At 35.5% G+C, this 20,955-nt stretch overlaps 1 protein-coding gene and 1 pseudogene across 1 annotated transcript; both read left to right on the forward strand.

Annotated features, from left to right (window-relative positions):
• The first annotated feature begins 945 nt into the window (after positions 1–945).
• Positions 946–7,537, forward strand: LOC127813480 (syntaxin-32). The gene is made up of 5 exons (XM_052354449.1): positions 946–1,626; positions 3,419–3,663; positions 3,817–3,992; positions 4,611–4,811; positions 7,085–7,537. Exons 1-5 carry the CDS (start codon positions 1,383–1,385, stop codon positions 7,242–7,244), a joined length of 1,026 nt encoding a protein of 341 aa, XP_052210409.1. The 5' UTR covers positions 946–1,382; the 3' UTR covers positions 7,245–7,537.
• A 1,219-nt stretch (positions 7,538–8,756) lies between these two features.
• LOC127813025 (uncharacterized) lies at positions 8,757–20,256 on the forward strand (annotated as a pseudogene).
• Positions 20,257–20,955: the final 699 nt, after the last annotated feature.

Raw genomic sequence — 20,955 nt, forward strand, 5'->3', positions numbered from 1 at the left:
TAATAAAATTTAAAATATATTTATTTATTCCTTTAAAGTAAATAATTTATAATTATATAGAATTGAGAGAATCATCTCATATATTCATTATTGAGATTGCTCAACATAGTCTAAATCTATTCATGTTCAGCCAATTGAGACTGAGTCAATAATGGAAAATATATTTTGTTCTTTTATGAAAGAGAATATGAATATGTCTTATATGAGAGAATTGATTCGCATAAGGAAAACAATGTGTCTTGTTGAGACAGAGATGGATATCACAGACAAGGTTAAAATTGGTTACGTGGACAAGGAAGATGATTCTACTTTTAACGTGACAGATAATTTTGGGTATATTCCTATTAAATACATGTCTCAATTGAAAAGATAGAGAAAAAAGAAAAATATGCGATTTGAAAGACTAATAAATGGTTTAACTGTTCGAGTTTGGTGATTATTGATCCAGTTTGAAAATGTTAGTCTTGGTCACTTTTTTGTGTGGTTATGATGGTAGGCTAGTATTGTGTTAGTGTGTTTTGTGATTTCTTTTTTTTAATTTCAATTGCTTGAGATACGTCATAATGTAAATCGTCCACGTTTTTCGTTTTTTAATATATTATTACTTGTAGAAAAAATAAATAAAACACTCATTTGAAAGAAAATTTTTGATTAATTTAAAATATTTTTAAAATTTTTTTATACTCAATTAAAATTATTTAATGAATTTTATTTAAAATCTAAAAACTAATTTATAAAACAAAAATATATTTTAGTAGATTAAATGCAATTAAATATAATTGCAACAAGAAGAAGAAAAGATGGTTGCTTCAATATATTTTTTTCTATTTTTAATCATAATTTGTATTTAAAAAAGAAAATTAAATTTTTAAATGGTGAAAAAAATAAAATTGAGAAGGAATTAAAGCAAATACAAGGGCATCGTGGCAAAGAAGGTATCGGGCGGTACAGTTAGACGCATTTCTGGTTTCCCTCAAATTCCTTTCCAGCTGTTCCAGTTAATTGGCACCGCGAACTGGAGCCAGATCTAGGGCTTCGGGCTATGTGGTCTCAGGTCGATTTTCCGAGGAAGATTTGAAAGCGGTGATCTTAGGGCTCAGGATCTGGTTTTGTGGTGTCGCGGATTCGAAATCGAAGGTAAATTTCGCCGTGCGAACACGAATTTTGAAGGTTTATTGAGAGGACAACAGTTTTTGTTTGGAGAATAGAGCGAGTGTTTGAGCGAGATCAAATTGAAGACTGCAGAGGGAAGGGGGCGTCGCTTAATTGGTTCAGATCTGCGGTTGATTCGCTGTTCGAGATCCAGTATTCGAGGATTCAAGCAGGTTTTGCAATTGGAGGTGTTTATTAGGCCGTTTAGATTTCTCAATTAGATTCCGAAAATGCCTGTCAAACCTGCCAATTCGTCCTTTCGGGATCGGACTCAGGAGTTTCTGAGCGTAGCGGAGAGGTTAAAGAAGTCATTTTCGTCGGAGCAGAATGGGCCTAGTAGCAGTAGCAATTCCAGTTCACGATCACAGGATCAGCGGGCAGCTGTTGCTATGCAGTCGGAGTTCAACAAGAGGGCGTCCAGAATTGGGTTTGGGATACATCAGACGTCCCAGAAGCTTTCCAAACTGGCAAAATGTAAGCAAATGAATCGCCAAGTATTTTGATAATTCTGTTCGTATTTGAAATTTCTGATGTGGATATTGTCTAAAGACATAAAGGAAGGATGTTTCTTAGGAAAATGGACAAGGTTGAACATTGGCCATAGAACAACAACCACATACCATGCCTTAATCCCTCCAGGCGGGGTTGCCAAAACTTTTACACGATAAATTTAATTCATAGAGGAATTACTCTATTAACCTGTATATTAGATCTACTAAGTACAGGCCTTGTCGGTGTCCAAACTTGTCATGAACCTTTTTATCAACCATTCAGAAAAATGGAAATTAGGTCCACGGCCCAGTCAAGACATTGACACTACAGTTTTGGATCAAAGTATTCTGTCTTAATTTAGGTTAATACGGTATCAACATCTTTATTATGTATTTATTATAGTGTGTCAGTGTTGGAAATTGGCATATCAATATCTGTTGTAGCAGCATTGATGATTAGGAGTCAAGTTAGCCACTGTTTTTCAGATTTAAAATTTTTCCCATAAGTGAATTTGTTGGATATTGTAAAATTTTTCCCATAAGTGAATTGGTTGTTTGTTCTGGGTTTGGCAAGCTTTCTACTTGGTAGAAAGTTTTTGGGGTTAGTAGATCAAAAATCAACTAGATTTTGTTGGATTTTGGAAGTTGTTGGGTCCTTGATTATTCTTTTTCACTACAATGTGGCTACTACAGGGTTTAACTATGGCTATTTTATGGATTTAGTTGTTAATTGAAGGCTAAGCACAGGGGAAAGGTACACTTGTTGAAAATTTAATTGGGGAGGATTTTGGGGGCAACAATTGAGGTTGTGATAATGTTCTATTTTGGTAGAATAGAAGACGAGGGAATAGCAGAAAGAGAGGACACATGTCAGGACTTGGATATGGGTGCAATTTTTTGTTATCTTGCTCTGATAGAGACACCGGACGAACCCAAAACAGGTAACTAGGTAAACCTTGTGTCAGTCTCCTCTTGGCTGCAGCAATCCCTGTCTGTTCAATGCCCAAATATTGGCCTGATCTACAATACAGTAACCCTAGGACACCCTCAGTTGCAACCTGCTGCAGCAGGCTGTTCCGTGTACTACTTAGCTGAATTTCCTTGGAATAATTGCCAAAAAATGGACTAAAATTCATGAAAATATTTATTTGAATTCCTAGCACATCAAATATCAATCTTTCACTGCATAAACCAGTTATCAGCATAAAAATAAGGGAATTCTTCATGTACACATGCTGCCAGCAAGTAGTCCATACCAGGTAATACCTCACCAACACTAATGTTATTGTTTATTGTTGTAAGACTGACCTATTTACCTTATTTGTGCGTAGCCACAATAATACAAAGAATTATCTATTGCAAAATGGAGCCCTACCAAAACAAGACCATATGAAGCATTGTCATAATACAAGTCATGATACACACAAACACAAATCCATGATCTAATAGCTCAACAAGGATTGGTGCCATGCATATACAACATACTACAATATGATTTTGAGGAAGGATTTTTGAGCGTGCATGTCAGGTGGAACACATGTGGGAGGGGATTTCAATGCGATCTGATTCCCTTTTGACATTGTAGAGATTATCCTGCATTAAGTGCATTCACTGTGTGGTAAATTGTTAATTCAAATGAGGTTTTTTTAAAGCTCCCTGTACCTCATGTATACATTCTGATTCCTGGCCATTATTTGTTAACTGCTGAATTATGCGATATCTTGTGTATTTGTATGACTTAAAATTGCTATTTAATTTTCCTGTTTTATCCACAGTGGCAAAGAGGACATCTGTTTTTGATGATCCCACCATGGAAATTCAGGAGCTGACTGCAGTTATCAAGCAGGATATCACTGCGCTCAACTCAGCTGTTGTGGACCTTCAGTTTGTTTGCAACTCCAGAAATGAAAGTGGGAACAGTGACACAAGCAGTCATTCAATTACAGTTGTAGATGACTTAAAGAACCGCCTGATGAGCACTACTAATGAGTTCAAAGAAGTCCTCACCATGCGCACAGAGGTGAGACTGTACTTTGCTGCATATGCATGCTTTCTCTGCATGGGTGGTTGATGAAATGGGGGGCTATGTGACTGTTTGGTTCGACATTATTTTTTGGATCATCTTTAATGTATTGCATGCCTTAGACTAAATACATTGGCTTCTGTTAAGCAGAATTTGAAAGTTCATGAGAATAGGAGACAGTTGTTTTCTTCTACTGCTTCCAAGGATTCTACAAATCCTTTTGTCCGTCAACGTCCAATTGCTGCAAGATCGGCCGCAAATACATCAGCTGCTCCTCCTCCCCCCTGGGCTAATGACTCACCATCTTCATCCCAATTATTCCCTGGGTAAGGCCCAAGATGCCCATCAGCACTTTCATACAACTTGTTGTAGTGTCCTTAGTTTCTTTCAGAGGCTTGAAACTTCCCACTTTTCTTTCCTGAGCAAATGATGGTCAAATGTTGAAAGTGCCCTTAAGAAAAGAATTAAATATGATTTATCTACCATATGTTTCAGTGAGTGCCCTATGCCACAAATCAACTTGATGATGAATATATACCTGCAAATGAAACCTAAACTGCAAAGAAGTATTTTGTAAATGGCTAATTTAATGGGCTGTAGGACATTATGATGCCACCTTTATCTATAATAAACCCTTTTAAAAAAATATATATTTGTATTTGGGCAATTTGCTCATACCTGAAGTTTGATTCTCTCTTTATGATTCTAAAAAAAATTCCTACTTCTCTAATTATATAATGGAGAGCTTGAAAACTTTTGAATTGGTTTTATTTTACAATATATTTTTATGTTGGGATTTATACAGAGGTTCTTCTAATGTCTAGGCTATGTTTGATCACTTATTTTTATTGTTGAGTTTGTCTTTCTAATGCTATTAAACTTGATGATGGGCTAAGTTATGCACTAGCAACACCTTACTCCCGCTGCCTTGGTTATTTTTCTAGTGGGAAGCAAATGGATGAGACTCGGCCATTGCTACAGCAGCAGAATCAACAGCAGCAACAGTTGTCGGCTCCTTTACAAGACAGTTACATGCAGAGTAGGGCTGAAGCTCTTCAAAATGTGGAGTCAACCATTCATGAGCTGAGTAACATCTTCAATCAGTTGGCAACCTTGGTTTCTCAGCAAGGAGAAATTGCCATAAGGTTTTACTTTTACTCTTTGAGACATTATACACTGGATGTTTAAATTCTTTCTCTGCTCCTGTCTATGCCAAACACCTATGATGATGTCATCATTCCTCAATTTAATTTAACCTTAGATCAGTCACTATCGACTGGGGAAAATTTTAACCTTCAGCAAAACTTTAGTTCAATGGACTTGGCAGCGCTTACAAATCTCTGTTACTGTACTACCATGTTTACCAGTTTAACTTGTTAGTTTACCGTTTATGGTGCTGTAATATATTGTATATGGCTAGATGTTGTATGCTTTATGAAGATGGGTTCCACTCCTTTTCCTTATAACAATTGGAGAGAAATTGGAAATGGTTGGGCCACAAGTTCTTTGATTTGAGGTAACACTTGGTTTTGGCTTTCCTTGTATCTATGAAAACCACTGTACTGAGTTAAATGGTTGGGCCACAAGTTCTTTGATTTGAGGTAACACTGGGTTTTGGCTTTCCTTGTATCCATGAAAACCATTGTACTGAGTTAAATGAAGCTACTCTCTTTGTCCTTAAATACATTGTTCTTGTCCTTTTCTTTTATTTATTTTGTGTGTGTGTGTGTTGGGGGGGGGGGGGGGGCTGGAATGTAAGATATGTTTAACAGGAGAGAAATTCATTACATAAAAGCAATTCTGGCTTCCTGCTTTCACGATATAAAGCTTTCTAGAAGAGTAGAGATCTGAAGACAAATTATGTCTCCTAACATTTAGCTGGTGGTTAGTAATCTTTGGGCTCTACAAACATGGTTCACTAAAGTTAGTAAATTCCAGGCAATTGACCCTTGCCACTTTGGTTATCATTGCTGAGATCAGCTCTTCTACATCATTGTCTATTACATGCTGTCCATTGCTTTCTTTGGTTGGAGAATTTACCTATTTTGATGAAGCTTAGCAATTTTCTTGGATTTCCAGGATGGATTGTGCCTTATATTGTGTTTGGTTTCTCACTGAAGGTTATGAAATTATGTTGGCTAATGTTTTACTTAAATGGGTATAAAAAGATGTTAATTTGTTATTCCTAGTTATGGTGGATTTCCTGCCACTTCCTTAATGGGGATGTGGAGGTTTTAAGTCAAAGAGTGATGGGCTTTTGCTTGAGGTACTCTTCTTATTTTTCATTTCCATATTTTTTTTGCAATCTGCAGCTAAAACTGTTATTTGCTTTTGCTATGGGGCCCCTTAGTGCTGTGTAGCTGTAGCTCTAACCAAACTGGTTCTGTTAAATTTCTTAAGTAGTACTAAAAAGCATGATTGCCAGGTTCTTGTTTTTATTATGATGGAACTGATGATGTTAACACTGATATTTGTGATGATGAAACTGATGATATGTAGCTCTGAGAAGCCTGCCAGGGCCTTAGGCTTCCCAGAATGTTGAGTCGAAGCTAAATATTATCCAATGGTTGGAAGAAGAAACTTGACCAAAAAAAAAGAAACATAAGATTGTAGACTTCTTGTAATCATCTAATAGTTCTCCCTCTAGGATAATGCTGATGGAGTTGGGAGAGATTTGACTAGACGTGCGTGATGGATATTTTCGTTGTAGCAACTGAAATATGACGAAGAATTTCTAGCAAAATTTGAAATCAGTAATTTTGAACTGAGTTGCACAAGACAAGAAAATCTTGCTGAATTGGTTTCAATTAGATGGTTTTGGCGGCCAAACTAAGATTTGGGAGGGGAAAAGGGGGTGATGGAGACAATGACAGTTAAAATCTACAAAGAAAGATTGGGGAATTTTATTGTTCCTTTAGTTATATTTACTACGATCATGTCGATATTGGTATAGGAATTACCATGAACGCCAAGCATTGGTATATGTTCATATTAGGCCCTTTTGGAAGTTTGCTTATCGCTCTTTATAGGGAATCACAAGCCCATATAGGATGTAGGCACCCCATTGAAGCTAAGCACTCTTAGAAGTGAATTGTTTGTGCCTGACCACCTCTCTTTTGTTTTATTGTATTGACGTTCTGCCTTCTCCTTGTATTTCAACTTAGCATTAGAGAAGGAAAGAAAGAATTATAATTGACATGTTATCTCATTCATTTTAAATGATTCAATTTGATGTATTTACTTCTTGCTTTCAAGATGCAGCCCTTCACATCTAAACTTCCAGAACTTAAAGATGCTTTTAAGATTCATCATGATTTCAACCTGTCTCAACTGGGGGATGCGTTTATGTTGATTGGGCTGTCGCATTCATTTTGGATTTGAACTTGTGGACTGATTTGTCTTTGGTTGTGGCTGGCAGGATCGATGAAAACATGGACGACACATTGGCAAATGTGGAGGGCGCGCAAGGGGCTCTGCTCAAATATCTCAACAGCATCTCATCCAATAGGTGGCTGATGATCAAGATCTTCTTTGTACTGATTTTCTTCCTCATGGTTTTCCTATTTTTTGTGGCATAGGTAAAATGGGATTATAAAGAGAGAGAGAGAGAGAGAGACGAAGGTCGGTCCTGTAATTTTACTTGACTTGCCAAGAGCCCTATATTATATTCGTTCTAATTCCCACCCTCCCTCCCCCCATGAATGTATTTGTTTGATTCTTAAGTCAGCCAGCAGCCAACTAAGTAGTGTCCAAATTTTGTGTGGAAACTTTTGTATATGGAGAATGCAAATACCATTGGAAGTGAGTTTGTCATGTTGCAGCCTCCCTTCCTTTTGGTGTAATAACTAATAAGTACTCCTTGCTCTTTCAATGCTCCCTTTGGTATTTATTTACTGTTTTTGTTGCAGAAAATTTGAAAATCGTAAAAAAAAAAGAAAAAAGAAAAATCTTATTCTTGAAGGTACATGCTTCATCCCTTTTTATGTGAGCATGAATGGAAATAAAAACTGAAATTTGCGTTAAAAATTATTGAAAACACAATCTTAATTATTAAGAAAATCTTAATTCTCAATCCATTGAACACTTGTTATTAAGTATTTAATATTCTTAATTTATGTACAAATTTATTCTTGAAAATTTTTCTGTCGTCTTAAGCATGCATTTTTTTACCTTGTTGATGTCTCAAATTTTAATTACTACTAAATTTTTAAAAAATAGTATAAAAATAACATAACAAATAAAGTAAACTAAAAATTTAAAAAATAAAAACGTATAACATAATTGGTAAAGTATTTGATAGGTCCCAAATAATTGACTTTCAGTCTTTGCTAGCCACGTCATGGAGATTTGGCATTCATATTATTATCTTCAAGCCATTTTGAGTAAAGAGAAAAACTATAAGCGTGATTCGAGAATTTTGAAACTTAATTATAATAACATTTTTATGATCTGAAAAAGTACAACGTATTTTTATTTAAGTCTGGACTTTGTAAAGTTGGTTTAAGATTTTACCGTAACCTTAAATTACTTATCAATAATGGCTACGAAGGCCATACTTCATACATTGTAGAATAAAAGGCAATTATAAATCTCCATAAGTTAATAGGTAACCAATCACATCATTTTATGAATGCATTATTGGTAAAAAATGTACACTAAAATCTTAAAAAAAAAACATGATTATAATAATTTATAACACACAAATCTCTTACTTTCTTATTTATTGTGTTCTTCATTTCTATCACTCGTTAATTTAAGTATCAAAATAATTTTTCAACGACCTAGAGATTTCATCATTTTTTTTTATTTTAATCGTGGATAGTTTAATTTATCTTAAATTTTTTTTACAATTATATAAGTCCAAACTATTAGTAGACTCAGATTTGGAAAAAACAAGAATAGATCAAAACATTGAAGATGCGTAATTTTTTTGGACAAAAATCCCATATTTAATTGGAAAAATCAAGATTTGTGAATAGGGTAGCACTGATGCAATTCTGGATAACTTCAGGGGTTGATTAGCGAAAATTCAAAAGCTCAAGACCCATCTTGTCAAAGAGACGGCTATATAAGCCTGGCTCGACGTTATCCGTATTACAGTCCCATTTCTTCTTCCTCTTTTTCTCTCCCAGCCTGGGAGTCGTAGCTCTCCCTCGTCGATGGAATTCACATGAAGTCTGCCTTAGAAACCTGATTTTGCCCCTCTATTCTCTCTCCGTGTATGTTGTGCACCTGAAACCCTAGCCTTCAATCTCTTAGAAACCCTAGCCTTTTTAATAGCGGATATGCATTGAATCTTATAATCACCCCGATCGCTTAATTTTGCTAATTATCGGCTTCGTAGTGAGGTTTTTATGTTGGAATGATGGAATATGTGGCCTTATTTGTGAATCGACATAATTTTAATTTGTTTTGAAGTAAAATTGCAAACAAAGAGTTTTTTTGCTTTTGGTTTCTGAAACCTTTATCGATTTGGAAATGAGGATTTGATTCGTTTTCCTGAAATTGTGTAATTTTTTAGTTTGGGTCCGCAGGCTTTGATTAGTTTGTACAAGTTGTTTGTTTCAATTGCGTGTTGGGGACTGGAAGAGATATGGTGGGCGGTGGTAACAGGAGGAGGGACGAAGGGTCGTTGGTGATCAACAATACCAACGTGTTTGCAGCTCTCGAGACTCTCAGGAAGAAGAAGAAGTCTGATAAGGATCGCGGGGCTTCAAAGAGTAAAGGGTCTTCGAAATCCCAAGCAAAGGAATCGGAGCAGCAGGTTTTCTGGGCCCCAGCTCCCCTGACTGTGAAGTCGTGGGCGGATGTTGATGATGAGGATGACGACGACTACTATGTCACTACTGCTCCACCTCGGTCTGCTTGGGGCTTGCCAGAATCTCAAGAGACTAGGGACAAACAAGAACCTTTGGAGGTATGTATATTGCGGTTTTGTTTTGGCTCAATCCGTTGGTTTTATATGTGTATGGTTTAGCAAAGGAATTTTGTTGATATACTATCTTGGTCCTTCATGATAATCTGGTTTATTATTTGCCAATCAATTGATAATTTGATAGCTGTTAGATATCTCAAATTTTAATCAAATGGGGAGGAAGTCTTCTAGAAAATTCAATCCTATTTTGAATAAAGATAAAGATATAGGTAGGAGATTCAATCCGAGTGGTTGCCTATAAATAAGCCTCCCTTATACAGAGATATCAAATGCGAGAGTATCACAGCACAATTCAATAACTAGTATTATATCAGTGAGAGATTAGTTGTGTTATGTAGACCAGAGTTGTAAGGGTTTAAACTTGTATTCGTTCAAAAACTGTATCATGAGAGGGTTTACAGTTTTGTTAGTTTAAGAGTTGTATCACTAATTGTGGATTATCTTCATTATTGTGATTGTGGACATAGGTTGTCGAGATTGAACTATGTTAAATTTTCTATGTTCTATTTTTCTTGATTTCTGCATTCGTGAGATTCAATCCTAACAAATGGTATCAGAGAGCAAGGTTTTAAAGATTGTGATGCTAAAATTTTTGGAGAGGAATTTCACAAAAAAGAAAGAAAGAAAAGAGGCGAGTCATTTGTCACTGGTAGCTGAGATGCCACATCAAAGGAGTTCTGGATGCCATCCATCACTGATTTGATTGCCGACATAACCAACCAGTGCAACAGAGGAGATTGATTGACAACTGTAGAAGATTTGTTGCATAATCCTAGAAGCAACAGAGACCAAAACCCAATGAGACTTGGCCTCCTTGCAACTGTACCAAAGCATACTAGTTAAGAGCAACTCATTGCAAGCCCCTGTTCTGCCTCCACTGTGGAAGATGAGAATCTATTTAGTCAACAAAAGAGAAGTATCCCAATGATTCCAAAGCAGTCAACGGTAGCAAGAAGAGGAGGATCTCATGTGCAGATTTGACTTTTTTCTCGATGACAACAAGAAGAAGCCCAATGATCTGCTGAAGCCCAACAGTCCTCAGTTGTCGCTGTTGACAATGCTACATACATAAGAAGTTGCTGTCTTAACTATCTTAGATTGAAGGGGAGAGAAAATCTGAACTTTTCAGACCCAACAATATCAATCATAGTAGAAAGGAGGAGAACATCCCAATTGAAGCTCCTTTGGCCCATCCAATTGTAGCAATTTCCAATTGGATGATTGTTTTAGCTGATGACCTGTGAGAGTTAGATAGAGGAACACCTATGTTGAAGGGATTAGAAGCCAATTAGCGAAGGAGGAGAGTTGAAAGTTGTTAAGAGTGAAAATTCAAACCTTTTAGACCCAATTGTATGGCTCATAGTAGAGAGGAGCACACTCCCAACTGAAACTCCTTTGACCCAACCAATGTAACAACTGCCGATTGGATGGTTGTTCCAACCATGACCTGTGAGAGATGAGCAGAGAAACACCCTGACCAAACTATTAGAAGCCAACTGGTGAAGAAGGAGAGTTGAAAATTATCGGAGACCCAGTGCCTCACCAGTCACCATGACCTCCAAAATTAGAAGGCTGACTCACTTGTGTAACTGAGCAACAGTTTCTTATTTTTTAATCCATATTGCAGAAAAATCAAGAAGACTTCTAGGATTGACCACTACTGTTGTGCTTTAAACTCTATTTCTGATTGAAGAGATTTAGTGATTTGGAACTTGATTGCTTCTTTTTTGGTCTTAATTTTTTAACCAACTACTCAAATGGTGATTTGGCCTATCTTGTGTGGATATTTTCTAACCTAATTGATTGGTATAGAAATTGGGCATTTTCGTTGGTGTCAAGCTTGTTGGAGTATAGCTTGTTGGAGTATGAGATGTTGTTTGATGAGAAGAGCAATTTTTTCCTGCGGCAGAGTGCAATCCAAGATGATGCAACAAGGTCTAGATGTGGTTCTGAATATAGCATTTTGCGATAAGTTGGAGATGGATTTGCATACTCAAAACAGAAGAGTGGGGTAATTTGCATGACCATATAAATGCATTAATCAGCTATCTTGCCTTATCAGACCAAAAAAAGAAAAAAAAAGCATTAATCAGCTAGCATGTCAGTTGTTTAATGCAGAAGTGAAGCTTGAGGATGAAAAACAAGCATTTCTCCTATTAGAGTCTTTGTCCTGATCTCACAAATTATTGGTGTAGATACTGTTAATTGGGAGAAACACACTGGAGATGATATGAGAACAATTTTGAGAGCACATCTCAAGCAGAGAACATGATCTAGGTGTGGAGAATTTAGTTTGATGGAGCAATTGCGACAAGAGGATAATTAACTGTCATAGAAGACCAAGATCTCCATTAAGAGATTTTTAAAAAAATGAGGAATGCCATTACTGTAAGAAAATTGATCACATTCAGATTTGTTGGACAGCGATGGATGATGTTAATTCTTTTATTAATTTTTGTACTGTTGGAATATAATTTGAATTTTAGTTTTCAGGTAAACTGTACCATACATTTAGACATCCAGAGCTGAAACTTGTGTTGGATATTCTCTTGAATGATCAAGTTTGTAATGTATTGATGAAGTTATTTTTATATTAGATTTGTATTTTATTTATTTATTTCTTTATAGTTTTTGTGTTTAATTGCATAGCTTGTTGGGTTATATTAAATCTTAATAGGTTTTGAGTTTTTTAAATTAGTAAATGATTAAATAGGTTATTTGTGTTAGGTCAGGTTGGGTCAATTTGTGTTAACATGATTTATTAGCTAAATGGGTTACACAACTCGCCTTGTATTATTATCCATGTAATAAACAAGTACTGTTGGGGGTTAGGTGTTTGACATGATTGGGGCAGTAGACCATGCCCCGACCTGACCCAATTAAGATTACCCCATTTAACTCCTAGCCTGCCTCATTTACCTAACCCATTCCCGTTTTCCACTCCTTCTACTCATCCGCTAAATCCACTGACTGCCGCGCTTAAAATTTTGTCTTCTAAACTATATCATACTTTACATTATTTAATTGTAGCATTTTACATTTTGACTACTCATTTAGATATAAAAATTTCAAAAAGCACTACATAATTCCAAAAATATATATGAATCATCCATATATGATAAAAAATCACTACCTACATTCCTTAATTTCAAATAATCATCATATTCTAGTAAAATGTAATTAAGCAATATCATAAAACAAAATAAAACTAACTATTGAGTATCGTTGATTTGTTGTGAACTACTTTTCTTTGTGCGTACTGCATAAACTAATACAAATCAGGTTTAAACATGTATGTTAATACAAGTTGCAAATCATATATCAAAATTTGTACATAAAAAAAAAATTGTAAGCCAATTTCTTGTATCAAAATCTCAACCTCAAAATCCTTTCTAAATATCAAGAATAATGCCAAAAAAATAAAATAAAAATAAAACCTCTTTCAAATGACATACTCTCCAAAAAGAATATAAGCAATATAAAACAACATTTCTCATTAAGAGAAACTAAGAATTTCCGCTAGCACGACTAATGTAAAAAAATATCTTCAGATATGAATGAAGATTTCCTTCTTTACGACAAAAAATAATTGCATCAAATATGTTAAAAATGAGGCCAAATAATGACAACCACGATAGAGGAGAATATTTTATTTTAGTCGTAAAGTTCTTATATAACCATACTGTAAAATGTATCCAATTCTATGCAATAGATTATAACAGAGTATATCCCATTAACATCTAGTATCTTAAATATTCTTTTTGTTAAAGACTTCTAATCTTCATCTCCGTTTCTTTCTTTATTATGATCAAGGTTCTTTTCTGCTTATTTTCCCTTTCAATTGCTGGGTGTTGTATGTACCATATATTAGTTTGTAGGGATAATTCGGAAGCTACCTAAGGTTTTGCTATAATATTTACTTCTCATTAAACTTACTATTAGTGTTACATTAACCTACTGAAAACTATTTTTAACCTAACAGAAACCTACATAAGGTCTAGATTTTCGTGAAGGAAAGTTCTACAAAAATAGTCAACAGACTCAACACGCTTTTTGTGTAGAGAAAAGTGTTGGCAAAGTTGCAAGTAAAAAAAAAAGAATCACTTAATGGGTTGTAGGTATCTAAGCTATACCTCATAGTTAATTTTTTGATACCAAAATCCCTCAAATAATTTTCCTTCTACTTGCAATTTTACCAACATTTTTTTCTATCCTAGGCAAGTGTATTGACTATTTTTGTAGAATTTTCCTCCATGAAGATCTAGACTTTAAGTAGGTCTTTGTTAGGCTAAAAATGGCTTAAGTAGGTTTCTGTAAGGTTAACAATAAGTTTAATGAAAAGCAAAGATTATGGCGAATTTGAATTAGGTTTATTATTATCTCTAGTTTGTTCCTTAAATCTCGATTGGAAACAATAAAAAAATTGAAGGTTGGATTCAATTTTTTATTTTCATCAAATTGATCAACCATTTGAAGGGAAAAAAACCGAATCCAATGGCTAAGCCCCTAAGCTAGATGACCAAATGATTAGCTTCTTCTTTTTGGTTTTCTTTGATGTTTATGCCTTAGAAGAAGATAAAATCATTCACTATTGTAAGATAAAAATAGAAAATTCTCAGCTCAGATCTGAGAACAAGTAGATATGAAGATTAAAAACAAATAACCCAAAAATATGCTCCACCCTGATATGGGAATGACTGAATGAGCAGATCTCAAGAATATAAACAAAATATAACTCAACCAAGATCTAAGGACATATCTTAAGATACACAAAAAAAAAAAGGGAATTGAAATTGTGCTCACACTGGATCCATAGTATTGGGACAGATCTAATCGTCTTAGATCTGTAATTTCTGTCCACAAAAACACAATGGAACTTACAATTTTATATTTCCTTGAGTCTTTGATTCTTGAAAGGAAATGAAGGAGAATCATGTGTCCATGTGATGATTGCGGAATGAATCATTGACAATGAGCTGAGGACAATGACTGATGGAAACTGAGGATGATTGATGGAGGCAGTCGCCACCAATGGTCACAACAACTGCCATGGTTATAAAGGAGATAGTAGAGGGGAGGCTTAGCTCGAAGAGAATGGGAAGGTTTCTAGCCCTAACGGAGGCAATGAGATTTTTTATATGTGGTAATCTTGTAAATAAAACAAAGATTGAGGGGAGGCTTAGCTCAAAGAGAATGGGAAGGTTTCTAGTCCTAATGGAGGCAACGAGATGCTTTATATCTGTGGTAATCTTGAAAATAAAACAAAGATTGAGGTTATTCTCAAAACCTGGGCGCGCATATCATAAATGGGTTTCCTAAAAATTAACGAGTTGATACTTGCTTTCACCCAAACATTTATACCTGATTAAAAGGGTTAAAGAGGGCAAATTCAGGCCAGGCCAGATCAACCTTGATCATTTGTCATCCCTATACATGATTAATTAATTTTGTTGTGTTTGAGTTTATCAGTGTTTTGTTATACCCATGGGTTGATCCAAGATATGTATCCACTGACAAGGGTGCTGCAATTGATAACTAGTGTTATCTAAGTGAGAGAGTAAGTATATTGTTTGGACTTGGGCGAAAAAATAAAAAGTAGATTGTTTGGAGTTGAGGGTTTACAGTTTTGTTCCACATGGTGAGAGGATTTGTAGTTTTGTTCATTCAAAAGATATGCCATTGATTGTTTGAGTGAATTATCCTTGCTATTGAAGTCATGGCTATAGGTATGTTGAGACCAATCCTTGTTAAATTTTTAGTGTCGTCTTTATCTAGATTTCTGTGTGTAATTTGTGTTACATAATCCTAACTAGTGATTTGATAAAACCCTAAGGTTTTAATGGGAAATTGGGGTAAAAATTGAAAAGAAAATGGATACTGAGTGGCATAGCCATGCTGATACAATTTAATTTATGACACAATATAGCAACATGGTTATTTATATAAAAAAGGAGTTATTTCTCGTCATTCTTTTAATTTAAAATTATAAAAACTGCACTTGTTCAAGTAATTCTTTCCCTATGCTCAATTTAATTGCCTATTTATCCTTCACATATGTTTGAAATTATGACACATGGCATAGATGCTCATCTGTCTCCCATAAAATCCCGTGTCATCTTTTGTCTGCTGTAGTTATGACTTGTGGTTGGGTACATGTATGGAAATTCCCTATATTTGCTAATTGAAAGTATACATGCCATTGGTTACTTTTTTCTTAAAAAAAACTTCATTTTCAACTTTTCTCCAATTCGTAACCTTTTCCTTCTTTTCTAATTTTTTACATTTCTTTTATGAATACAATATACATGACACTTTCTCCCTGCCTTCAATGATGTAGACACAATAATAGCTTTCTCTCCTCTTACATGACAACTTATTTGTAACATTTATTATGAATTATCATGTGGGCCTCTTGTGTTTACTGTAATGACTCATGAGGTAAGATCCTTTTCTGTAATTAGAGTTAACAGGACAGGACTTGGTTTAATTCCACAATAAGCTGGCAATGTAAGATCATTATGGGCTAAGATATGACATATCTGGTGGATTTTTTAATATTCAAATTCGTTTTTCATTTGTGAATAGAGGTATATTTAGCTACAAAAGTAACTGTATGCAATCCACTATTTTCGGGCTACGGAAGGTGGAGCAAACGGCTGATTATGGTTTGTGATCAGCAGTATATTTTATTCTTAACAACCAAGACAGCCAATAAATTTGCATGTGCTGTAACTTCATTTACACCTTTGTAAGGATAGTTACTATTTTACTCTTCTTCTCCTTGCTGACCCTCATCATTACTTGTTGCTAATTGAGAATTGTTTATGCCATTGTAATTTTACATGTATGATAAGAGTAGATACACTTGCAGTAAAAGGCATCCAAGTGCATGAGGTTCCCTGCTTTCTGATGATTAGGGGATGGTCATTTTTATAAGAAGCTTTATCCTTGCTTTGCGAAGAGGTCATTTACTTCTTTCTTTCTTTCTTTCTTTTTTTTGCTACCAAAGGGGGTTATTTTCATAATTGAAATCTATGACCTTCCAGTCGTAAAGGAGCAAACTGATCGTTGCTCCAAGGCTTGCCTTTAGTGGACATACTTGCAATAATATATATTTCTATTTTGTTATTGTGGTGATATATCTCATCTGGAACGATATTATATATTTATACAACACTTTCCTAGAAGCAACCCTTTTGTAGATCATACTTGTAATTTTAGCATGACTGCTTTGTTTGATGTTATGACTTGGTATTCACTTCAGTATGGGGAATTATTTCTTTGTGGGTAACTCATTTAGTTGTTTTGCAACACAAGGCTGCTTGGAAAAGTACTATGGAAATTCATATTTGATTTTAAATCATAGTCTTTGCTCTTGGACTACTGACTGCTCCTAACACTTCAATTATTTCATTTTTGGCTGTTCCTGCGCTCCAAAATTAATGCCGTAATGATACTTTTTCATTAATAGCTTTAGCTCTATTCTTAATTCTATTATTTTTCTTACCCCACCCCATTCCCTTCCTCTATGTGCTCTACATGCATCATTTTGCACAAGGCTTCTGCCATTTTTAACTAACTTAATATGTCGATTGCAGGATTTTTATTGATATTTGGGGGAAAAATATTTATAACAATATGTGGAAGACCTTTGCTTTTGCTTTTTAGGACAAAATTAATTAGGATTTATAATATTTTTGTCCACTGCGTGGCATTTCTGAATTGGTTCTTGTACATATTATGCACATGCTTTCAGGTTGACTGACTCTTTGCCAGTTTGTTTGTCCTTTTTTAGGAGTGTCGAGTAAGATTTCCAGATGTGGTTGATGGGGTACTTCAGGATCTAATTGATTATATTAAATTGTTAAGCTTTTGATAGTGACTTTATTTTGTTTTATAGTCATGAGTTTGTTTCCAAGGATTAACAGTACACCTTGTCAATATTGAGGAACAAAAGTGGGTAGTTTTTAAGTTGAAATGGATGAAGAAAGGAAATCAAAAGTTGCCAAAAGATTTGAATGACTTCATTATTCACAAAAGCTACTCTAAATCTGCAAATGGAAGTTAATAGAAATAGGTAAGTTGATTCTCTCATGGATGTTTGCAAAGATCTATGGCCTGTCTAGCAATCACCATTGCAATCAGCAGTTGGAAGAGGTGCTTGGAGTTTCCACTCCTTGAATGATCATAAATCTCACAATTTATGATAATTTACCTGTGTTGGGGCTCATGCAGGAAGATATACATGTAGTGTTGATAGGAAGTTCCAGAAAAAAGGAAAAAGAGGGGGATAACAGGGAAAAGAACTGAATGGTCTTATAAGCAGAAGATATACACACGAGAATTGTACATCCTAAATGGATCAGTCCTGATTGTTGTAAATTTCATGAGTCTGAACCATTGGCAGCTATGCCCTTTTCCTTGACTGGGGTTTATATTATCATGGATTTTTAAATTTTATGTACCAAATGTCTCTTGTTTATGTTGGACTGTGAATAACTTGAAATGTCCTTAAATTTTCATTAGATCATTTTTATTGCGAGAGATGAGATGGAAAAAATTACTGTGAAAATTTTTATCAAATATTTGGAGGTGGTGACTATTCAAGATAGTGACAATTTTCTGACATTTACGAAAAAGCTTCTCTGCAACATTTCCTTTAGTTTTGATGTGATAAGGACCCTCTTCTTTGGATATAGATGATAATGATCTGCCAGTGTCTTAGGACTAGATTCAGATTGTTGTCTGTTTGGTAGAACTATAAATTTCCCTTCTCATTTTGGGCCTGCATTTTCAGTTGTCTGGGACAATTATTTATTGATCAAGCCCTTTCATTTTAAGATTGGTCATGTGCTTTCTTTTTTCCTAAATGGTTTTCACTTATGGAGAATTCTACTGAAGCTCTAGTTTTATATATATCAACAGAATAAGTCAGATACTGGAATTTATGATCTTCTAGTCAGTTGATATATTGGCTGCAATGTTGTTATGGAGTACATTTTTTAACTATTCCCTGTGTTTCGCTACATCTATGCCTACAATCTCGTCCTTTTAGTCATGCATGGAATTTTGTGTTGTGTTTGACATGTTATGTGACAATCTTTAATCTCAGGAAAGTGAAAGTGAAGAGGATATTCTTGATGAAGGTGATGACGAGGTAGAGGAAGAGCCTGACCAGGAACAGGAGGTCCCTGTACTACCGGAGCCTGTGGTGAATGTCCCTAAAGAGGCTGAAAGGCAGCTTTCTAAGAAGGAAAGGAAGAAAAAGGAACTCGCTGAACTTGAGGCCCTTTTGGCTGATCTTGGAGTTTCCCCAAAACCAGGTAATGCTCCAGATGAGTTGTGGGGTAATTATGTCAACATCTTATATTGCTGCTTAATAATGGTATGCCTGCATTTGAGTTTGGCTTGGCCAGTTGTCAGGTTCCCCTTTTGTGTTTCTGCCTTACCATTTGGAAGAATATCATTTTCAGTGTTGAAATTTATAGCTTGTTCCATCTTCACATCTTTGAATTAGCATGCAAATGCTAGTGCTGAATCTTTTGCCCACTATTATCTGATGACTAGAAACTCCTTTGATCTTCTCCTCCAATAGGATTCTGGCATATGTCCAACAAAGAAAAGGTAAAAAAAGCAGAACACACACACACACACACACACACACACAAAATGTTGGAACATATCCATTTTGGTGTCTTTTTGTTTCTGACTTGGATGGGAAACATGAGAGGTTCCTTTTGCAAAAATCATTTCATTTATAAAATTATATATTATAGCCTTACCAAGAGACCTGTTTACTGAAATGTTGCAGATTCAATTGAAGAGAAGAATGGTGGAGAGCTAAATGGAGCTGGAGATGGTGAAAAGGAGGACAATGGCCCTACCGAGGCCAAAGGTGCAAAGAAAAAGAAAAAGAAGGATAAATCTTCCAAGGAGGTCAAGGAATTGCAAGGCCAGCCTGGCAGCTCAAATGTCGCCAATTTAGCCCGAGGGAACTGCTGGAACTGAGCAGGCTGAAGAAGATGCATCTGTTATTGATGTAAAAGAGCGGCTAAGAAAAATAACTACAAAGAAGAAAAAGGCCAATAAAGACTTGGATTCTGCTGCCAGGGCTGCTGCCACAGAGGCCGCGGCTAGAAGTGCGAAACTTGCTGCTGCCAAGAAGAAAGAGAAGAATCATTACAACCAGCAGCCAGTTCGGTAAGAACCCAACCATTCAAACCCGGACATGAACAAAATCTCAGATTGTTCGTGTTTGCCAATGCGGAATAAACTGCAGGTTATGGGCCGATTTTGCGACAGATGACATTTAGTGTTTCTCAATGATACCCTACTGTGGAAAAAGTAAAGGAGAAGAAAACAGTGGTTTGTTTTTGCTCATTAGAGAAAAGATGTTACTTCTTGCTCATCCATGAGATATCAGACAGTTTTGCTTGTAGAAAGTCTCTCTGGATGATATTTGAACTTTAAATGGCTGGTGCTCTTGAGTTTTGATGTATGGCCCGACAACAAAGGTTTCCATGATTCGCCCATGGTCGAAGAAAAAATGGCCAACCACCACAAAATTCCATGGATGGCTTACCATCTACTTAGGGTGGCTTGATCATCTTGCCTATGCTTTTGCCTTCTAATGGCTTGGAAAATCGATCTGAAAATGTTGGGTGCTATTCTTTTCGGACTGTGATAGAAATAGCGAAATCGAGGGACAAAGTAGCCACCAAGGGTGCAAGAAGGCATTTTTACCCTTGTGGGGAAATCTAAGCTGGTCTCTCAATTTTGCGATCTCTATCGTTATTCTATTTTTTATGGGCCCACTAGAAACAGGTGGACTTTCATGATTCTGAGTATACTTGAGTTTGAAGAATGTCACAAACTTCATAAACAAGGGTATCAAAAAGCAGTGTGTTTCTCGGACCTTCCACTCGCCCATTGCGGATTATATAGGTTGGGTAGCTGGAAAAAGTGAAGCTGTTCATCTTTTGTTACTAATACTGCGTACCCACTCGCCCCCCATCTCTTTAAAAATAATTTTCCCAACCCAACTTGGCTCTAACTGAAGTGCGAGCTTTGGAGCTGCCTCCAAAATCACTGTATTTGAATAAGAGAGAAAAGCATGTTGCATGAAGTGACAGTCTAATAATATAATATTATATAATTAAGTTACGAATACATGACACGGACTTTTCATAAATTTAGAATTCAATATAAAGTTTAACTTCACCAATAGCAATTTATTCGGGCATAATAATTATTGAATTATGATATTACGTTAATATAAAAATAAAATATTATAATAATATCGAATATTTTCTCCAGTTTCTGTTACCCTGCAAATAGCAAAACCTGGCAGTTGC

The sequence above is a fragment of the Diospyros lotus genome, chromosome 11, assembly GCF_014633365.1.
Source record: "Diospyros lotus cultivar Yz01 chromosome 11, ASM1463336v1, whole genome shotgun sequence".
NCBI lineage: Eukaryota > Viridiplantae > Streptophyta > Magnoliopsida > Ericales > Ebenaceae > Diospyros > Diospyros lotus.